Source organism: Clarias gariepinus, chromosome 10 (assembly GCF_024256425.1).
Source record: "Clarias gariepinus isolate MV-2021 ecotype Netherlands chromosome 10, CGAR_prim_01v2, whole genome shotgun sequence".
Lineage (NCBI taxonomy): Eukaryota > Metazoa > Chordata > Actinopteri > Siluriformes > Clariidae > Clarias > Clarias gariepinus.
In genome coordinates this window covers 4,806,662-4,825,361 of record NC_071109.1, presented here as the reverse complement: position 1 = coordinate 4,825,361, position 18,700 = coordinate 4,806,662, and the positions used below count along the sequence as shown (strand labels likewise).

At 40.6% G+C, this 18,700-nt stretch overlaps 1 protein-coding gene across 1 annotated transcript; it reads right to left on the bottom strand.

Annotated features, from left to right (window-relative positions):
* Nucleotides 1–738: 738 nt before the first annotated feature.
* LOC128532039 (uncharacterized) lies at nucleotides 739–4,510 on the bottom strand. The gene is made up of 6 exons (XM_053506255.1): nucleotides 4,425–4,510; nucleotides 3,857–4,198; nucleotides 2,286–2,621; nucleotides 1,847–1,966; nucleotides 1,318–1,358; nucleotides 739–1,236 (listed from the first exon to the last, which is right to left on the bottom strand). Exons 1-6 carry the CDS (start codon nucleotides 4,495–4,497, stop codon nucleotides 1,105–1,107), a joined length of 1,044 nt encoding a protein of 347 aa, XP_053362230.1. The 5' UTR covers nucleotides 4,498–4,510; the 3' UTR covers nucleotides 739–1,104.
* Nucleotides 4,511–18,700: the final 14,190 nt, after the last annotated feature.

Sequence of the window (18,700 nt, the reverse complement as noted above, 5' to 3'; positions counted from 1 at the left end):
ACTAAGATAAAGTGATGTCATATTTTAAAGCATTGTAACGGTCTATGACCGCACTGCAAATCATGCAAAACTCATGCCAACCATTACACTTCGTCTATAAATATGCACTTTTAATCTACTATATACTATTGATGCATATAGTGCACTCCATGGTTTGCTATACTGTAAGTTGTGTCATCCGTTAACAGTGACCTGGATACCTATGGCTATAAACCTAAGCTACAATCCTGCTGCACATTTTATCAAAAACTCAACATCACCCAACACAGTTAAATATTAATTAGAGCATACTATTTTGTCATTTAGTAGTACTTGTGGAAACAAATGGTTTAGCTATTTTTCCAGATTTACTCAACCAGATTTTTTTACAAGCATTCCAATGTTGACAGCTAAAAACTATTCACATCAATATTAAACAAAGAGTCTGAGATATTTTTAAACTCTTTGATTTACTACAAACAGTCAAGAACAACTCGACAAACCACTCTAATCCACTTGAAAAGAACTTGTGAACTGTTACAATGTTTGTAGTCAGCAAACCAACTATACAAACATGACTGAAAAAAAAAAAAAGTCACATAGGCAAATAAACAGCCCAGATGCACACAATCATGTTTCTGGTTATTTTTGATGTTTTTTTCTCCTCAATCCCCTAAAAAAAAAAAAAAAAAAAAAAATATATATATATATATATATATATATATATAATTTTTTTAAAAACATAATTGACCTGTCCTGTGTTGCTGGCATGTATCTATGTGCTAGGGTTTCAAATGAACTAGCATCAGTATGAAAGCCCAAATTTTTAACCATTTGATGCCACTATTTTACTGTAATATTAAACAACATAAGAAACAGAGTACTGTATGCTTTTTTTTTCTCACTAGTGTAACAACTGTTTTTTTTTTTTTTTTAATAAAAAAATAAAAAATAAAATCTCATTCCCAGAACCATTATTAAAGTCAAAAGTTTTTGAGTGATTTTGGGACTATTAGATTAGAGCTTAAATTATTAACCTTTCAGAATAACTCCACATACCTACAGTAAAAATGAAACCTGGAAACATTAAAAATTATTGACACTAAATCATCTTAAAGACTAAATCTAAGTTATAGGAGGACATTGCACATCTGAATATATAATATCTTGCGATTGGTGTTTCTTTACTCTTCCTCTTTTGGTTCTCCTCCCATTGAAATGTAAGGCAGCATAACTCAGCTCCATATTATCAGACTCCTGTAGGAATAGATATTAAATTATAAATGACATATGATATAGATATAACTGCTCGTCCATTCACATTTCCTGAATATTTACCTGATTGTGGCTTTTATTTGTCACTGAACCGTCTAATCTCTCTGTCAAAAAGAAAATTTACACTTTATTATTGGATCTCTATTTTAATCTACAGAACACACACAAAAAAAACAGAAATTATTCATATTTTTACCAGATGTTCTCTAGAGAGACAAAGAGACAAAAAATGTATACTTGGATAAATACTAAATGAAATTAGGATGTTGTGATTATATATTTATCAATTCTTTTGTTTGTTTTTTTATATAAAACTCCTCTTTGATATTTACTTGCTATTTAAACCTTAGCAGAATAAATACTAACATCAGTGTTTCTAATAAACTTTTTACGGATAAAATGTTGGTGGAAAGAATGACGTGGAAAAAAAGATTTGAATCCTTTTTTAAGACGAGTGAGAAACAAAGCAAAATAAGACCAATTTTAATGGGTCTGCAAACTTTCTTTCTGCACTGTACAATGGAAATAACAAAATATCTTTATAGCATCATAATAATAATTAACTTTAATAATAGCCATAATGCAGACTTACCTCTATATAGTTCATGATTTCTGCTTTTACAAGTTGCAGCAAAGGTTAAAGCAAAGATCATAACCACACACACTCCCAAAGCTACAGCGAGGCCGATCACTACAGGATCCACAGAGCTCTCTGTCATACAATAAACAACATAATATCAATACAGCGAAAAAATAAAAAGTATGGTAATCCTATCAGTGTTAGAACCATTTAAAACTACAAAGTAACTTAAGTAGTTATAGAAAAAAGATAAGTATTATTCTGGAACATGCATTTGTTTTTCAATTATGTTTCTCTGGTGTGATATTTACATACCGAGTTGCAGCAGCATTTTCTGCTACATTTCTTTCAGACACTAAGATGTATAAGTGTCTGAGAGACTCAAGAACTGAAGTGGAAATTTCTTGTCATACACAGTGCAGCTATAAGCATGAACTTCAAATTAACTTACCCAGTTGTACTCTTGTCCCATTTCCAAAAACAATCTTCCCACACACAGCCACAGCGCAGTAGTAAGTCCCAGTATCATTAAGGCTGAGGATGTTCTTGGAGAAGTTGTACACACAGGTGTGTGTAGAAGAGCCGCTCTCACACTGATGGCTGCTGTTGTGATGAGTGTAAATGATTTGAGGATGGGATTGTGGTGGAGCAGCTCTGAACCAGAGCACTTGGAGTTCTGCTGCTCTGCTCTCAGAGAGAACCGAGCACTGCAGAGTCACTAACATTCCTGCAGGAACCGAGTCCAACCCGCCACTTTGGAACACGGAGACGCTTAAATCAGGTTTACCTGTTTAGCATAATATACAGTAGACAGTGTAAATTATTACTGTATTATGTAACCTGTTTAATACATAAAATATTATTGATATTAATATTATAGTATATTAATATTATTATTAATTATTCATTAATAAGAATTAATAATATAAATAATTATACAGTCAAAACATTTTAATTAAAATCTTTAAATCTTTTTAATAGTCATTCAGGTGAAACTTGGCCATTTTAGATTTCACATAAAAAAATATTTATTTTAAGTATTATTCTATAAACACAATTCTTTTTAAGCTTTTAATAAAAAACTGAAATGCCCTAATCGAAGCAAAACTTATTACAGGTCACATACTTCTAGAAGCTTACACCAATTTCAGTATCAGTACTCCAACAGAAATATAAATAATTTGCATTTTAAATGATGAATGTTTAAAGCTAGACAGTACAATATAACTCTATAACTCTCTAACAATATAAATAAAATGGCCATTTGTGAGGCACATACTGTATAAAATCTTAAAAAAAAAAAAAAAAAACGGCTGAAGTTAGCAACTTGAAACTTTTAGTGAAGTTTTAAAAAACTTTGTTTTTTATGTTGCAAAAGCTTCAGAAATAGCTTTTTTAGAACACACATCTTCTGTATTTAAGGTACAAAATAATAAAAATAGAATCAGCACTAATACTGTGTTTTGGCCGATAAATTTATTTTTCCAGAGCACTTTATAAATTAAATTAAATGAATTATGCCTAACTAAATAACTACATGTACTGAAAGATAAAAACGCTGGTAGAAGAATTAAAATGAAAAGAATTTATGGAGCTAATACATGATTTTTTATACTTAATAGTTTTTAAAAAATGTAGAAAATTTAAATATACAGATGACATTAGGTCACACATATGTTCAAACATCATTGTTGCGTTTAACAGCTATTAAAAAAAAAAACATTTCCTGTATTGGTTTTAAATCGAACTATAAATTTCTGATAAAATGGAGGAAAGGAGCTAAGGAGAGTTTTTCATTTTTATTTATTTTGACATTATTTCCGTTTAACATAAGTATTTAAACCATATCATACCAGCAACATGTGAAGCATTATATGCTAGTATGCAAAAAGACACATACAGTAATATACAGTAATTAAGAGTAATACATTTTATTATTTTTATGTTTATATATTTTTTTTTTATTAACAATTTATAATTGTTAAAATAGATAAAACTGGTTGTGTACATTCAAATTCTTACCTTTCACTGATAAAAATGTTCCTTTTCCAAACGCCTTTCCATAGTTTAGAATTCCACAGTAATACATAGCTTCATCTGATGGTTGCACATCAGAAATTTTTAAATGGCAGCCCCCTTTTTCTTTCTCAATGTTGACTCTTGGTGACTTGAACTTCTTTTCATAAGTAGGTGTATGATGAACCGTGACCATTACATGAGGCTCATGTCCTATTTTTTGCTTGTACCAAATGACAACTTCAGTATTTTCATTTTCTATTTGAAAGCAGTGCAAAGTCACATTATCACCAACATCAGCAGTGATTATTGGGGTTGGCTGATTGATACCGCTTGTCTGTGCAAAATCTGCAGTTGTAAAACAAAAAATGTCCGCCAACAGCACCAAAACTTAATTCTACTTATAATACCTAGTTTTGTTATTAATATTGTCATAAGTGCAGTTAGATTTAGGCAGGAAATAAAAACAAACATAAAAAAAACAAGTTAAACAAAAAAGTTAAAAACTCTGTGGCAAAAATGTATAACCTATGTAATAATATGAAGTGTTAAATTTGGAACCATTAGTACTTACTAATTTGATTAAAAAGCATCCTTGTAATCCATATCAGCATGATCATCTTCAGTCTGAGATCTATGTATAGCATGTGTGTTCTCGTTAAAGTGTCAGATGATCAAACTGAGCATCTCACTTTGTGGCAAAGTTTTATGACATGTACCTCTGACATCATAGAATTTTCCACATATGATCTAGATTAGCAAGAGAGCAGCAGTAGTTAAATAAGTATGACCCTTTAATTGTGGCCCGAAAAAAGGTGCAAAATTGAATATATCTGAATGCACTTTTTAAAACTTTTAATGCAATATATTAACTTATATTAAATATATTATTTATTTAATTGAAAGATATTTTATTAATATAGTGTGACAATGTCACAAAGCATCTTTACAAGATATAGATATTGGTGTAGATTTTAATTACTAGTGAACAAGCCAGAGGTGATAGTGGCATTGGAAATTTTTGAGATGGCATGAGGAAGAACCTTGAGAGTAACCTATTTTAAAAGACAAGTTATTCTCATCTATGTGTCACTGAGTAATTTGATTATGTGTCACTACTTATTGATAGGTTAAAGTAGAGATAAGGATAAGTAGAGTGAGATCGTTCAATTATGAAGTAACATGTCATAATTGCTCTCTGGGACATAAAGCAGCCAGCTTGAGTGGATGTGTAAGTCCATAAAAGTTCAAGATTCTTTCCAAGAGATAAACTGTTAAAAAAAAAAAAAACTTAGCTAAACAAATATCTTTTCTTAGATTAGACTTTTCATATTGAGACCCAAATACTAACTGTAAAGCTGTTTCAACAGTGTGGGGCTTTGTAAGAAAAAAAAAAAAAGCTTTAAATCTTGTGTTACTGTTATTTATTGTAGGTAACAATAAAGAGACTGCACCTTCTATGATTACAACATAGACTTGTGTTAATAATTTCAATTAATGAGTCCAGTGATTAATTAACATTACGCGGAAGATGTTGTCATGGTTTACCCTTGTTTACCCTTATATATTTAGATCCTCTGTTGTTTTTAGGCATTTGGTTGTATGCATTTTCTATATGTTCTCCTTAGTGTTCCTGTAAAAAGAGCCTTTGCTTCTTTGTATCTTTTCTTGCATTTTATCCTGTTATGTCTTTTTTTATTTTTATGTTTTCAGAGCTCTCCATTTTGTTATTATTGAATATTTTGCTATGCTAAGCAATGCAAATGCTAAGGCTTCTGCTAATGGTAACCTTTAGTTCTCAGTCCTGTTCTTCTATCTACAGATGTCGCCATTAAGACTGCGCGTGTTTTTCCGCGAGATGCCGCAATTTGGCACGTGGCGTGCCGCGACTTGCCGCAAGCAACATTCTGGAATTTAAATAAATGTGTTGTGCTTCACTGAATATCCGCCAGATGGAAGGACTTTATCTAAAAGCCGGAAAAAATACAATGATAAATTGTGTATACTGTAATTAGTTAGCTTAAAACAATATTGTTTCCAATGGTGAAGCAAACATTTATTTTATTTTGTTTTACAACAGGTATTTCATAATGAACATGTGTATATGTGCTTTATATTATTTTAAAAATAATGAAATGCGATGCCCAAATTCGTGCTTTAAAAGTTTCTTATATAGTTTTTGTAATGTCTTTACAGGGACAAAACAATGAATGACATGGCAATGGCTCATTTTAAATGGTATTGAAATTAATTTAATTTCCTGATACAGTGGAACCTTGGATTACGAGCATAATTCGTTTCGGAAGCGGGCTTGTATTCCAAAACACTCGTAAACCAAATTTTATTTTCCCATAGGAAATAATGGAAACCTAAATTATTTGTTCTACAGCCCCAAAAAAATTAATACACACACTCAAAAACACTGCAAGCACTAAGACCCAGCAGGGGAGACGACAGGTCTCGGCTTTACAGCTCCCCTCCTCTCAGGTTGCCAAACAAACACAAAAACTCTTCTCTGTCGCGACTGTTTTCAAAGGTGAGGAGCTGTTTAATTTTTGTTGTTGTTGTTTTACTTTACAGTAGTGATCCCGTTAGTATGCGCTCACGCGAGTGTGACTAGCGATGTTCCTTGCTAATTTTTAAACGGTTTATAAACGGTCTCTTCGTTAATGTGTGTGTGTATGTGCGCACACACATTACACACACACACACGCTGGGTGTGTATTTACCCAGCAGGAGAGACGATTACCTACAATTCCGCACATATACAAAATGTATGGATGCAGTCCTGGCTCTCTTGCAGCTCCAGGGCATCCGTATTCTCAATTACATAGACGACTGGCTAATCCTGGCCCAGTCTGAGCAGCTAGCGCTCCGACATCGCAATGTCGTCCTAGCTCATCTCCATTTGCTGGGTTTGAGACTCAACGATACCAAAAGTGTTCTTGTTCTGGCTCAGAGGACAACATACTTGGGTTTCAGATGGGATTCGATCACTATGCGGGCACAATTGTCTCCCGCTCGTATCGAACCAATCCTCAGCGCCCTCAAGGAAATCAGACTAGACCAGGAAGTGACTGTATATCACTTTCAAAAATGTTTAGGTCTCATGGCAGCTGCATCCACGGTGATACCTTTGGGCCTTCTGCACATGAGAGCTTTTCAGTTGTGGCCAAGAGCCAGGGGGTTTCATACAAGGGCAAATCCCTGAAGGCAAATGAGGGTTACGCGCGAAGGACGCCGTACCCTTTCTATGTGATTCAGACCCCAGTTTCGAACCTTGGGTCCCACTCTAAGTCCGTCTTGTCGTCACAAAATGCTAACGACAGACGCTTCCCTAACCAGCTGGGGCGCGGTCTTGGGTGGCCGTCCAGCCCAAGGGCGCTGGAGAGGTCACCTTCTCACATGGCACATCAATTGCCTCAAAATGATGGCTCTAATTTTGGCCCTACAGCACTTTCTCCAGCAGCTGAGAGGCTACCATGTTTTAGTGCGGGTGGACAACACAACAGTAGTCTCCTATGTAAATCGCGCCGCTTGAAGGAGCTAGCGCATCAGGTTCTGCTCTGGGCACAGGACAAGTTTCTGTCCCTCAGGGCAATTTACATTCCAGGGCACATGAACGTGGGAGCAGATTTACTGTCCAGACAAGCTGTGACACATGGGAAATAGAAACTCTACCCTGATGTAGTCAGCCAAATCTGGGAAAGATTCTTTACAGCAGAGGTGGACCTCTTTGCCTCCCAAAGACAGCACAATGTCCCCTCTACTACTCTCTGACTCATCCAGCTCCCCTGGGTCTGGACGCGATGGCCCATACGTGGCCCAATTTACGCCCTTATGCGTTTCCTCCAATATCTCTGCTCCCTGGCGAGGACTGGTTTGCACCTCTTACTGATAGCGCCCTGTTGGCCGGCCAGAGTATGGTTCTCGGATCTAATATCTCTCCTCGATGGCTCACCTTGGATGATTGGCTCACCTTGGATGATTGGATGATTCCAGTGAGGAGAAGTTAACAATTATCGCCTGGTATCACTTCTCTCTTTTATTTCCAAAATTCTTGAAAGAATTGTTTATAACCAAATGTCTCTTTATCTCTCACAGAACAACCTTAATGATCCCAACCAATCTGGATTTAAAGTGGCACATTCTACAGAGACTGCCCTTCTGTCAGTCACTGAGAAGCTCCATGCTGCTAGATCTGCTAAACTGTCATCTGTCCTCATACAACTGGACCTGTCAGCTGCATTGACACGGTGAACCACAAGATTCTATTATCTATTCTTACAAGCCTTGGAATTTGTGGAACAGCGTGGCAATGGTTTGCTTCTTACCTAGAAGATAGGTCATATGAGGTAACATGGAGGGGATCTACATCTGCCCCACGTAGACTCTCTACTGGTGTCCCGCAGGGCTCAGTACTTGGTCCTCTTCTGTTCTCCCTCTATACCCGGTCTCTTGGTAAGGTCATATCATCGCATGGATTTTCATACCATTGTTATGCAGATGACACCCAACTTACTCTCTCCTTTCCTTCCTCTGACACTCAGGTTTCCACCCGAATCTCAGCATGTCTGGCAGACAACTTATTCTGGATGGCTGCTCATCAGCTGAAGCTCAATCTCAGTAAAACAGAACTGTTGTTTATCCCTTGTGACTCATCCCCATGTCAAGAACTTGTGATATCTCTGGACAATAACCAAATCACTCCTTCAACCACTGCCCGCAATCTTGGGGTAACCGTGGACAATCATCTGTCATTTTCCCCACACATCGCTAACCTTACTCGCTCTTGTAGATTTCTTCTTTACAATATCAGAAGAATTCGCCCATTTCTTTCTTCACAGGCAACTCAGGTGCTTGTTCAGTCCCTTGTTATTTCAAGACTGGACTAATGCAACTCACTCCTGGCAGGCCTGCCTCTATCCACGATTTGTCCTCTGCAACTGATCCAGAATGCAGCAGCACGTCTCGTTTTTAACCTTCCCAAGTTGTCCCACACCACACCACTCCTCCGCTCCCTGCACTGGCTTCCTGTAGCTGCCTGCATTTAATTTAAAACGCTGATTCTTGCCTACAAAGCTAAAAATGGCCCAGCACCCACTTACCTCTCTGCTCTAATCACACCACGCACTGCACCATGTTCCCTCCGATCCTCCAGCACTGCTCGCCTCATTCCACCATCTCTTAAGGATTGAGGGCGGCATTTATCCAGGCTCTTTTCTGTTCTGGCACCTAGGTGGTGGAATGAACTTCCTCTAGATGTCCGTACAGCACTTTGACTATCTTTAAACGACGACTCAAGTTGCATCTGTTTCTCCAGTACTTGAATTACCCCCGCCCCCCCCCCCCCCCCCCCCCCAAAAAAAAAAAAAAAAAAACCTCTTCCCAGTTGTGTTGGACTAATGGCACTTAGTTATTAACCTAGTTAACCCAGTGTAAGTATCCAATGATGTAAACTTTAAAGCACTTTTTGTAAGTCGCTCTGGATAAGAGCGTCTGCCAAATGCCTAAATGTAAATGTAAATGTAGGAGGGATCTTCTGTCTCAGGTGCAGGGGACAATATTTTATCCCCAACCTTCGTGAAGCTAAACGGTTGAGGCCACCCACTAGAGCCACGACCCCTTCATGGGATTTATCTATCGTGCTCGAAGGTCTAATTGACACTCCTTTCGAACCGCTAGAGTCAGCGCCTGACAGGCTTCTGACTCTTAAGATGTTTTTTTCTTATGGCCATTACCTTTCTCAAGAGGATTGGAGATCTGTGCGCCTTGTCAGTGTCCCCATCCTGCCTGGACTTTGCCCCTGGGCTAGTCAAGGCCATTCTGCATCCTCACACGAACTATCTTCAAAAATTTCCATTTTCAAACATGCACCCTGTTGTTCTTGAAGCCTTCTGTCCTCCGCCTTTTACAGCTTCAGAGCAGGAGAAACTTCACCTGCTGTGTCCAGTACGTGCTCTTCGGATCTACGTCCACTACACCAGCCAGTGGCATAAATCAGAGCAGGGGGCAGCCGCCACTACACAAACCTGGTCACAGCCTCTACAAATCAGGGCTCATTCGACCAGGGGGATTGCCTCATCTATTGCGCTGGCAAGAGGTGTCTCCTTGCAGCAAGTGTGTGATGCGGCAGGTTGGTCCTCTCTGCACACATTTGTTAGATTATATAGTTTGGATGTTCATGTTACTCTGGGCTCACAGGTCCTCGAGTCAGCCTCCCAGAGCTAGGTCTGAGACCTCCTCGAAAGATGCTACTGCTCTCTCCTATGAGGGGCGTGGGCTCACTTTGCCTTTAGAAATCAGGGCTCATTCAACCAGGGGGATTGCTTCATCTATTGCACTAGCAAGAGGTATTTCCCTGCAACAAGTGTGTGACGCGGCTGGTCCTCTCCGCACACATTTGTTAGATTTTATAGTCTGGATGTTCCTGTCACTTCGGACTCACGAGCCCTCGAGTCAGCTTCCCAGACATAGTTCTGAGACCTCTCAGCCTTGTGTGCACACGCTACACAATGCGGGGTCCAGACAATTGCAGTGCGGCGACGTTGGTACTCTCGTTCCCATAGTGTTTTCAGGCAGCATCGAGTGTAGCCTTTGAAAGGGAACGTCTCGGGTTACTTTGCTGTAACCCTGTTCCCTGAAAAGGCGGTAACGAGATGCTGCGTCCCAATGCTGCACTGCCCACGTGACCGGATGTCCGTTCAGACAAATCAATCTGGGAAATGTTGCTGGTTCACTCCTATTTATAACCTGCAAGTGCGTCTAATCAGATGACATCACCTTACCGAGGTTATATAAGCCAAAATTTTTTGGTGTTGTTGTGAAGCATGTGTGTATCAAACATGCCATTTTTAAGCCATTAAGCCATTTTTGGCTTACATAACCTTGGTCAGGTGATGTCATCTGACCTGCACTTGCAGGTTATAAATAGGAGTGAACCAGAAACATCCTCAGATAAATTTTGTCTGAAAGGACGTCCAGTCACGCAAGCGGTGCGGCATTGGAGCGCAGCATCTCGTTTTTGCTTTACAGGGAACAGGGTTAAAGCAAAGTAACCCGAGGCATTCCCCAGGACATTGTGCTGTTTCTTGCTAGGCAAAGAGGTCCACCTTTGCTACACTCAATGCTCTGTGACCAACGCCGCTGCACTGCAAGTGTCTGGGCCCCCAGGTTGTGTTGCGTGTGCGGACAATTGCCGAGGAGGTCTCAGACCTAGCTCTAGGAGGCTGACTCGAGGACCTGTGTGCCCAGAGTAGCATGAACATCCAAACTATATAATCTAACAAATGTGTGCGGAGAGGACCAACCTGCCGCATCGCAAACTTGCTGCAAGAAGACACCTCTTGCCAGCGCAATAGATAAGGCAATCCCCCGGGTCGAATGAGCCCTGATTCCTAGAGGAGAAGTATGATCACGTGCCCCGTAGGCTAGGGCAATAGCATCTCTCACCCAATGTAACAGCGTTTGTCTAGTGGCGGCGCCCCCCGGCTGCCGGCCCTGTAGCATATAAAAAGCTGCTTTGACTTACGCCACTGGCTAGTGCAGTGGACGTAAATCTAAAGAGCACGTACTGCACACAATAAGCTTTTCTGCTCCGAAGCTGTAATATGCGGAGGACAGAATGCTTCGAGAACAACTGAGTGCTTAGTCGAGAATGGAACCTTCAGAAGATAATTTGGGTGAGGATGCAGAATAGCTTTGACTAGCCCAGGGGCAAAGTGTAGGCAGAAGGGGAGAGTGACAAAGCCTGCAGATCTCCGATTCTCTTTAAAGAAGTAGTGGCCATAAGAAAAAACATCTTGAGAGTCAGAAGCCTGGTGAGCGCTGACTCTAGTGGTTCAAAAGAGGTGTCAATCAGACCATTGAGCACAATAGCTACGTCCCAAGAAAGGACCATCGTTCTGGTGGGCGGCCTAAACCGTTTAGCTCCACAAAATAAAACAGGCAACTAAAGGGTGCTTTCGCACAGAAACCTCGTTGGTCAAAATATGACAAGCCGAAATAGCGGCTACGTATTTTCTGAGAGTACTAGGGCATAAGCCCGAGGACAACTTTTCTTGCAGGCACTGAAACAGTTCGGCAGTGGACTAGACCTACATGTTTTGCCATGGACCAACTTTTAAATAGTGGAGGGAGCCCTAGCGCTTAAAATAGTTTAGATTACTCTGGCTGGAAGACTAGCATCTCTTAATTGGTCCGTGAGGTTCCAGAGCTCGGGCCGTATTATGAAATATTGTCCCCTGCGCCTGAGACAGAAGATCCCTCCTCACTGAAATCACTCACGGTGACCTGTCCAGGAGAGATATTAGATCTGAGAACCACACTCTGGTCGGCCAATAGGGGGGCTATCAATAAGAGGTGCAAACCCTGTTGATGGACCCTCGGCAGGACTCCCGGGAGCAGAGCTATCGGGAGAAATGAATAAAGGCGTAATCTGGGCCATGTATTGGTGATTGTGATCAGACCCAGTGGAGTTGAAGAAATCAGGGAGTAGTAAAGGGGACATTGTGCTGTTTCTTGCTAGGCAAAGAGGTCCACCTCTGCTGCATAAAATCTTTCCCAGATTCGACTAACTACTTCGGGGTGAAGTTTCCATTAACCGTGTGTCACAGCTTGTCTGGACAGCAAATCTGCTTCCACATTCATATGCCTGGGAATGTAAATTGCTCTGAGGGACAGGAACTTGTCCTGTGCCCAAAGCAGAACCTGGTGTGCTAGCTTGTTAAAGCGGAGCGAGCACCTCTTCACCTCTTCAGCTCTCTTGGGCTGGATGGCCATCTAAGACCGCATCACGGCCCGTGCGGGGAGCGTCTGTCAATAGCATCTTGCGACAACAAGATGGACCTAGATTGGGACCCAAAGTCAGAAACTGGGGTCTGAACCACATAGAAAGGGTAGAAAGCCCCTGGCCCTTAACCCTTATTTGCCTCTGGGGATTGGCCCTCGAGTGAAATCCCCTGGCTCTTAGCCACAACTGAAACGCTCTCATGTGCAGAAGGCCCAAAGGTATCAATGTGGATGCAGCTGCCATGGGACCAAAAGATCTCTAAAAGTGATGAAGAGTCACTTTCTGGTCTATCTTGATTTCCTTCAGGGTGTTGAGAATGGACATTAAGCCATTCTGGCCTAGCTTTATCTTGTTTTGGGTACTTAGAATGAATTTAATACGTGCAGGAAACAGTTGTGCCTGCATTACAATCGAATCCCATGTGATTCCCAAATATGTTGTCCTCTGTACAGGAGAGAAAACGCGTCTTAAACGAGTCTTAATCCGAAGGAACGGAGATGGGCTAGGACGATATCCCGATGTCAAAGCGCTAGCTCCTGAGACTGAACCAGAATCAGCCAGTCGTCTATGTAATTTAAAATACGGATGCCCTGGAGTCGTGAAGGAGCCAGAACTGCATCCATGCATTTTGTGTATGTGCGGGGCGAGAGAGCTAGACCAAATGGAAGATTGCGATACTGGTAAGCTTCGCCCTTGCAAGCGAATCTCAGGAACTGCCTATGTTGTGGCAATATTTCTATATGAAAGTATGTGTTCTTCAGATCCATTGTCACAAACCAATCTTTTGGTTGGATTTGAGAAACAATCACTTTGACAGTCAACATTTTGAACCTGTATTTTTTCAGAAATGTATTTTTCGGTTCAGCCCCCTGTTCTTTTTGAGAACTAAGAAATACCGACTGTAGTAGCTTGACTCTCTGTCTGGTAGGGAAACATGTTCTATGACCCCTTTTCCCAGCAACGTCTGTAATTCCAGAGTCAGCAGATGGGCCCTTTCCGGTTTCACGGAAGTGGAGACAACGTTGTTGAAACGCGGGGGGCGATGTGTGAATTAAATCCTGTAGCCTCTCTCTACAGTGCTTAATACCCAAGGAGGTATACCTGGCAGTAGATTCCACGCTGCCAGTTTCTCCGAAAGGGAAGCTCGGTGCGCAGGTCCTGTCAGGCTCACTAGGGGGCGTTGCCAAATCATGGTTAGAGAAAAACAAAATGTGGTCAAAATCCAATAGACAATGAAAAAGAATCGCTGGAATATTGGGCTAGTGAGCTACTCAATAATCGGCGACGTGACGGTGTCAGAGCGTGGTTTAACACTAGAAGCGCCGCGCCAGTGTCACCTACTTATAACGCGGTTCAGCGGTCATTTGACCGCCTATTGTTTTGAATGGGAAGCTGCTGCTGACACACAATGATCGCTAGATGGCGCTTTCACCCAAAGCAAATAGTTTAGCTCCAAGATCAACTTGCACTTGGACAATGCGCCATTCATTCCCGCATTGATAATCAGCGGTATCTTTTTTTCATATTCAACTGAAAAAAATTTACTACAGAGTCTTCAAGGGGACAAAGGAAGAGAGAAAAACTGCATAAAAAAAATCATGTTTTGCATTATAACCCAAAGTTTTTGGCATGACTTTTTTCTGCCGTTTTTTCTCCTCCTTTGTCCATCTAGGGGCTTCCTACTATAACAAAAAGGAAAGCTCTACTTAATTTTATATCGTATGGAGAAAATTTATTAACGTCTCGGGTGGTGCAGGAGCAGCGATTTAGTTCTGAACTCGCTTCCGTGAAATTATCGCTAAAACAATATTAAATTTGAATAAATCAGATCTACCACAGCAGATGATAAACTATGCTATGTCATAACCGAAGCTAGGCAACGGACCTAATCGGCGGGAATATGGTTTACTTTGCCGCGGTGTATTATAAACCTGCGGGATGTTTCACTGCTTATACTCATGTAATAAAAGCGAGGGAAATGTGGAAGTGATGTGTGGCCACTGAATGAGAACTAAATCAAAGATTTCGGTAACTACACTGAGTGTAACATCTGCATAGTGACACTAAACAGCTGAACACCTTCACTTTTCCGTTTACCTCCGAGAAACGAAAAGCTGTATTTTGTTTGTTAATATTTAGAATGTTTATAAAAGTACACGAAGTAGGTGCGCGCACACACACATCCACACCCACACACACACACACCTCTCCTGAGCCCTCGGTCAACATCTAATCACCGTCGATATGCAAATGAGTCAAGACGTAGCCTAACGTGGTGTCGTGTGGTAACGTGTTTTCTGCTACCGCAGATCAGTTTATCAACTTGTAATATATTAATTTTAAGAATATATTAACATGTGCAGACATTTAGTTGAGGGGCGCTGCCCCTCTTGCCCCTGAATAGAGCCAGCCTCGATTACACACACACACACACACACACACACACACACACACACAAACACACACACACACACACACACACACATATATATATATATATATATATATATATATATATATATATATCATGCATTTTTATACATTTAAAATCTGCATCTACATTATAGAATTAGTTTCAGCTGAAACTCATGATCAATGGTGTTGGGGTACTTATGTAGTGATAATTAGTTTCTGCCAAATCACTAAAACTAACAATAGACTATGAGAGGTGGTTGGAAGGTGTTACTTTAATTATATACAAACTAAAATACAACTTTTTTTCTCAGAGGTAATCGGAAAAGTGAAGTTGTTCAGCTGTTTAGTGTCACTATGTCATAAAAAGTGAAACAACGTGGACTCATCGCTGTGCTTGTTGTAACTGAAAAACGCTGCAACTGCTTCAAAGTCTTTCCACTCCGTGACCGTTGAAACCTGACACGACACTATGTTAGGCTACGTCTTGACTCATTTGCATATCGACGGTGATTAGATGTTGACCGAGGGCTCAGGGGAGGTGTGTGTGTGTGTGTTGGTGTGGATGTGTGTGTGCGCGTGCCTACTTCGTGTACTTTTATAAACATTATAAATATAAACAAACAAAATACAGCTTTTTTTCTTAGAGGTAAACGGAAAAGTGAAGTTGTTCAGCTGTTTAGTCTCACTATGCAGATGTTACACTCATTGTAGTAACCGAAATCTTTGATTTAGTTCTCATTCAGTGGCCACACATCACTTCCACATTTCCCTCGCTTTTATTACATGAGCATAAGCAGTGAAACATCCCGCAGGTTTAAAATACACCGCGGCAAAGTAAACCACGTTCCCGCCGATTAGGCACGTGGTCCGTTGCCTAGCAACACTGAACGAAACGAGGCATAATCGTGGTGTTTGCTTCGGTTATGACATAGCATAGTTTATTATCTGCTGTGGTAGATCTGATTTATTCAAATTCAATAATGAGGCTTTATATCCTCAGGAGGGGTCATTACATATGTAATATGTAAAACAATATTGTTTTAGAGATAATTTCACGGAAGCTTCTAACAGAATGAACAGACTAATGAATTTTCTCAAAACGTTATAAAATTAAGTAAATCCCCTAAATGTCCTTATAAAATATCGCTGATTATCAACGCCAGAATTAATGGCGAATTGTCGATATTTCACGGAAGCATATATATATATATATATATATATATATATATATATAAACTGCATATATGGAATGAAACCTGAGATAGTTACATATACGCACTGAATGACGCATAGACAGTTGGCGCGATTCCTTGCGCCATCTGCTGAGAGAAATGAGAATCGCAGGTTGGAAAAGACAGGGAACGGCATGACCGGCATGCAGCTGTCAGCGATTTCACGTAAAGAAGAGCAAAATAGCTTTATACTGGCTTTTACTGGTGCGATTTTAAAAATGTAAGCATACAGGGTGATTAAGCTCACAGAACTAGGAAAAGTCATGAAAGGAGGGTCCTGGATTTTGATCGAGTGTAAAGTATTATTATTTTTTTACCCCCTTGCGGTCAAATGACCGCTGCTCCGCGCTTCTAGTGTTAAATAGGTATAAGCTGATTACTGATAGCATCTAGGTGTGGGAAAAGAGGAGAGGCGGTGCGATGCAAGAGTGGTTGGGAACATGGAGCAGGAGTGCTAAGGTGATTATGGCGGGGCTGTGGCTTGACGTGTTGTGACAGGTGCGACTTCTTTAAGGCGGATCGTGAAGCGTGGCGCGCCGCACCCCAGCTCATAACACTCTCTTTCTGTGCTTCGCACCTCGCGAGAGTCAGACCTGGTCGGGGTGGGAAGTAATGGCTTTTTCAGGGAGGATGATGTCCCAGGGGAGAGATAGCCCACAAGCGTCTTTTTTTATCTGGGGCATCATCATATAATCCTGCACTTCCGCATCAACGATATTCGAATAAATTGTGGTCGATGGCACGAAAAACACGGGATGAATATGACTTACTCCATGAACAAGTTAACTCTTCGTGGAGGTCGCTAAAGAAGGGGAAAGGGCGTCATGGAGGCTCCGCCCCCAACCACCCGACAGAAACCTGTCATCTAATTTAGAGCGCTTGGGGAAGGCTCGCTCTTGTGGCCAATCAATATGCAGCCGCTCGACCGCAATCGTTACTACTTCGAGTAACTCCTCATATGCTCTGTCCTTACTAGAGAAGCGCTCTGAGGTGGCTTTTCCATCTCCGCAGAAGCAAGAGAGGATGTCTCTACTGCCTATTCACAAGAAATGTCGGGGCGTGCTTGAGAAGTGGACAGAAAAATTTCCCGATCCGGTGAGAGCGCGAGAGAAAGGAGGGGGGATTCCATCTTGTGTGCATCTGCCAAATCTGCACATGAGCCCCAGGAATGCGTTGCGGCTACTCTTTAAAGAAGGCGATATGCGCGAAAAAGCACTTTAATCAGGAAGAGGTCACGGTGCTCACACTCTCCCTAAAGCCCAAGGAGTGCGTGATTTTTCCCCAAACACTCGAAACAGACAGTGTGGAGATTGCCCTCCAAAAAAGGTTTATCACACGGAGGCACACATCTCGCTTGAAACTCACCCATATCGGTAAGTAACACTTTCTTAATTTGCTTGTACACACACACACATGCGAACACAAAGCAGTCCTGAAGACAACAAGATCTGAAGATGTTTCCGGTTTACTCCTACTTATAACCTGCAGGTGCAATACAACAGATGTATCTTTCTTAGGCCTTTTTTTTTGACATGGGAAAGTGGCTTAGTGTGATGGGGTAATGCACTATGTCTTCATCGAGCTTGCTTTGTGTTTTGGAGCATTGTCATGCTGGAACTGATTTGGGCTTCTTAGTTCCAGTAAAGTCATAGAAAGTTATAGTGAAAACATTTTTGTATACAATTGTGTCCGACCTATTTTGGATGAAATAGTTTGGGAAAGAAACATATAATTGTGATGGTCAGGTATCCACTCAGTCAGAGATATATTTTGTGTTTAATTGAAAATTATAGATTAAGCAGGATAAAAGATACTGTAATCGATAGAATTAATACCAATTGTGACCGCGGACCAGTCAGTGCAGGCACGACAGGTGCGCCGACAGAGGAGCACACCTATGAGCAAGACCCCAACCTTCACCAAGGCAGTTGTACAGCTTGTGCTTTCACTGCTTGTATAATACTTCACAAAGAACTGTACATACTTTGCTGCTAAACCAAAGCTTTCATAAAAGATTTTTTGAGAAGTTGATACCTGCTTCCTGTGTGTTCTGTCTGTGTGCCAGACCCGTTACACAATATTTTAGTAAAAAATATTTAAATAGTAAGAATGCAAAAGAAGGTTTCAACAAGAACAGATAGATAGGTTCCCAGATTAATAGCCACTAGATATTATGTGTATCTGTATTATTCAGGTTTAATGCAGACAGTGGGCATGGCCTAGATCTCCTTTTCTTCCTTTTATTGAGAATCCTTCCGCTGTGGCTTTAAAAGCACACCGCTGCTGGAGCATTTTTCTAAAGTATTTACTCCAATAGTTATTAGGCAGTGCACTGTAAAATGTAACTGATGATCTTACTAATAAAAGTGATTATAACTTATTTTGAATAAGTTTGTTGACTTTACTAAGTTC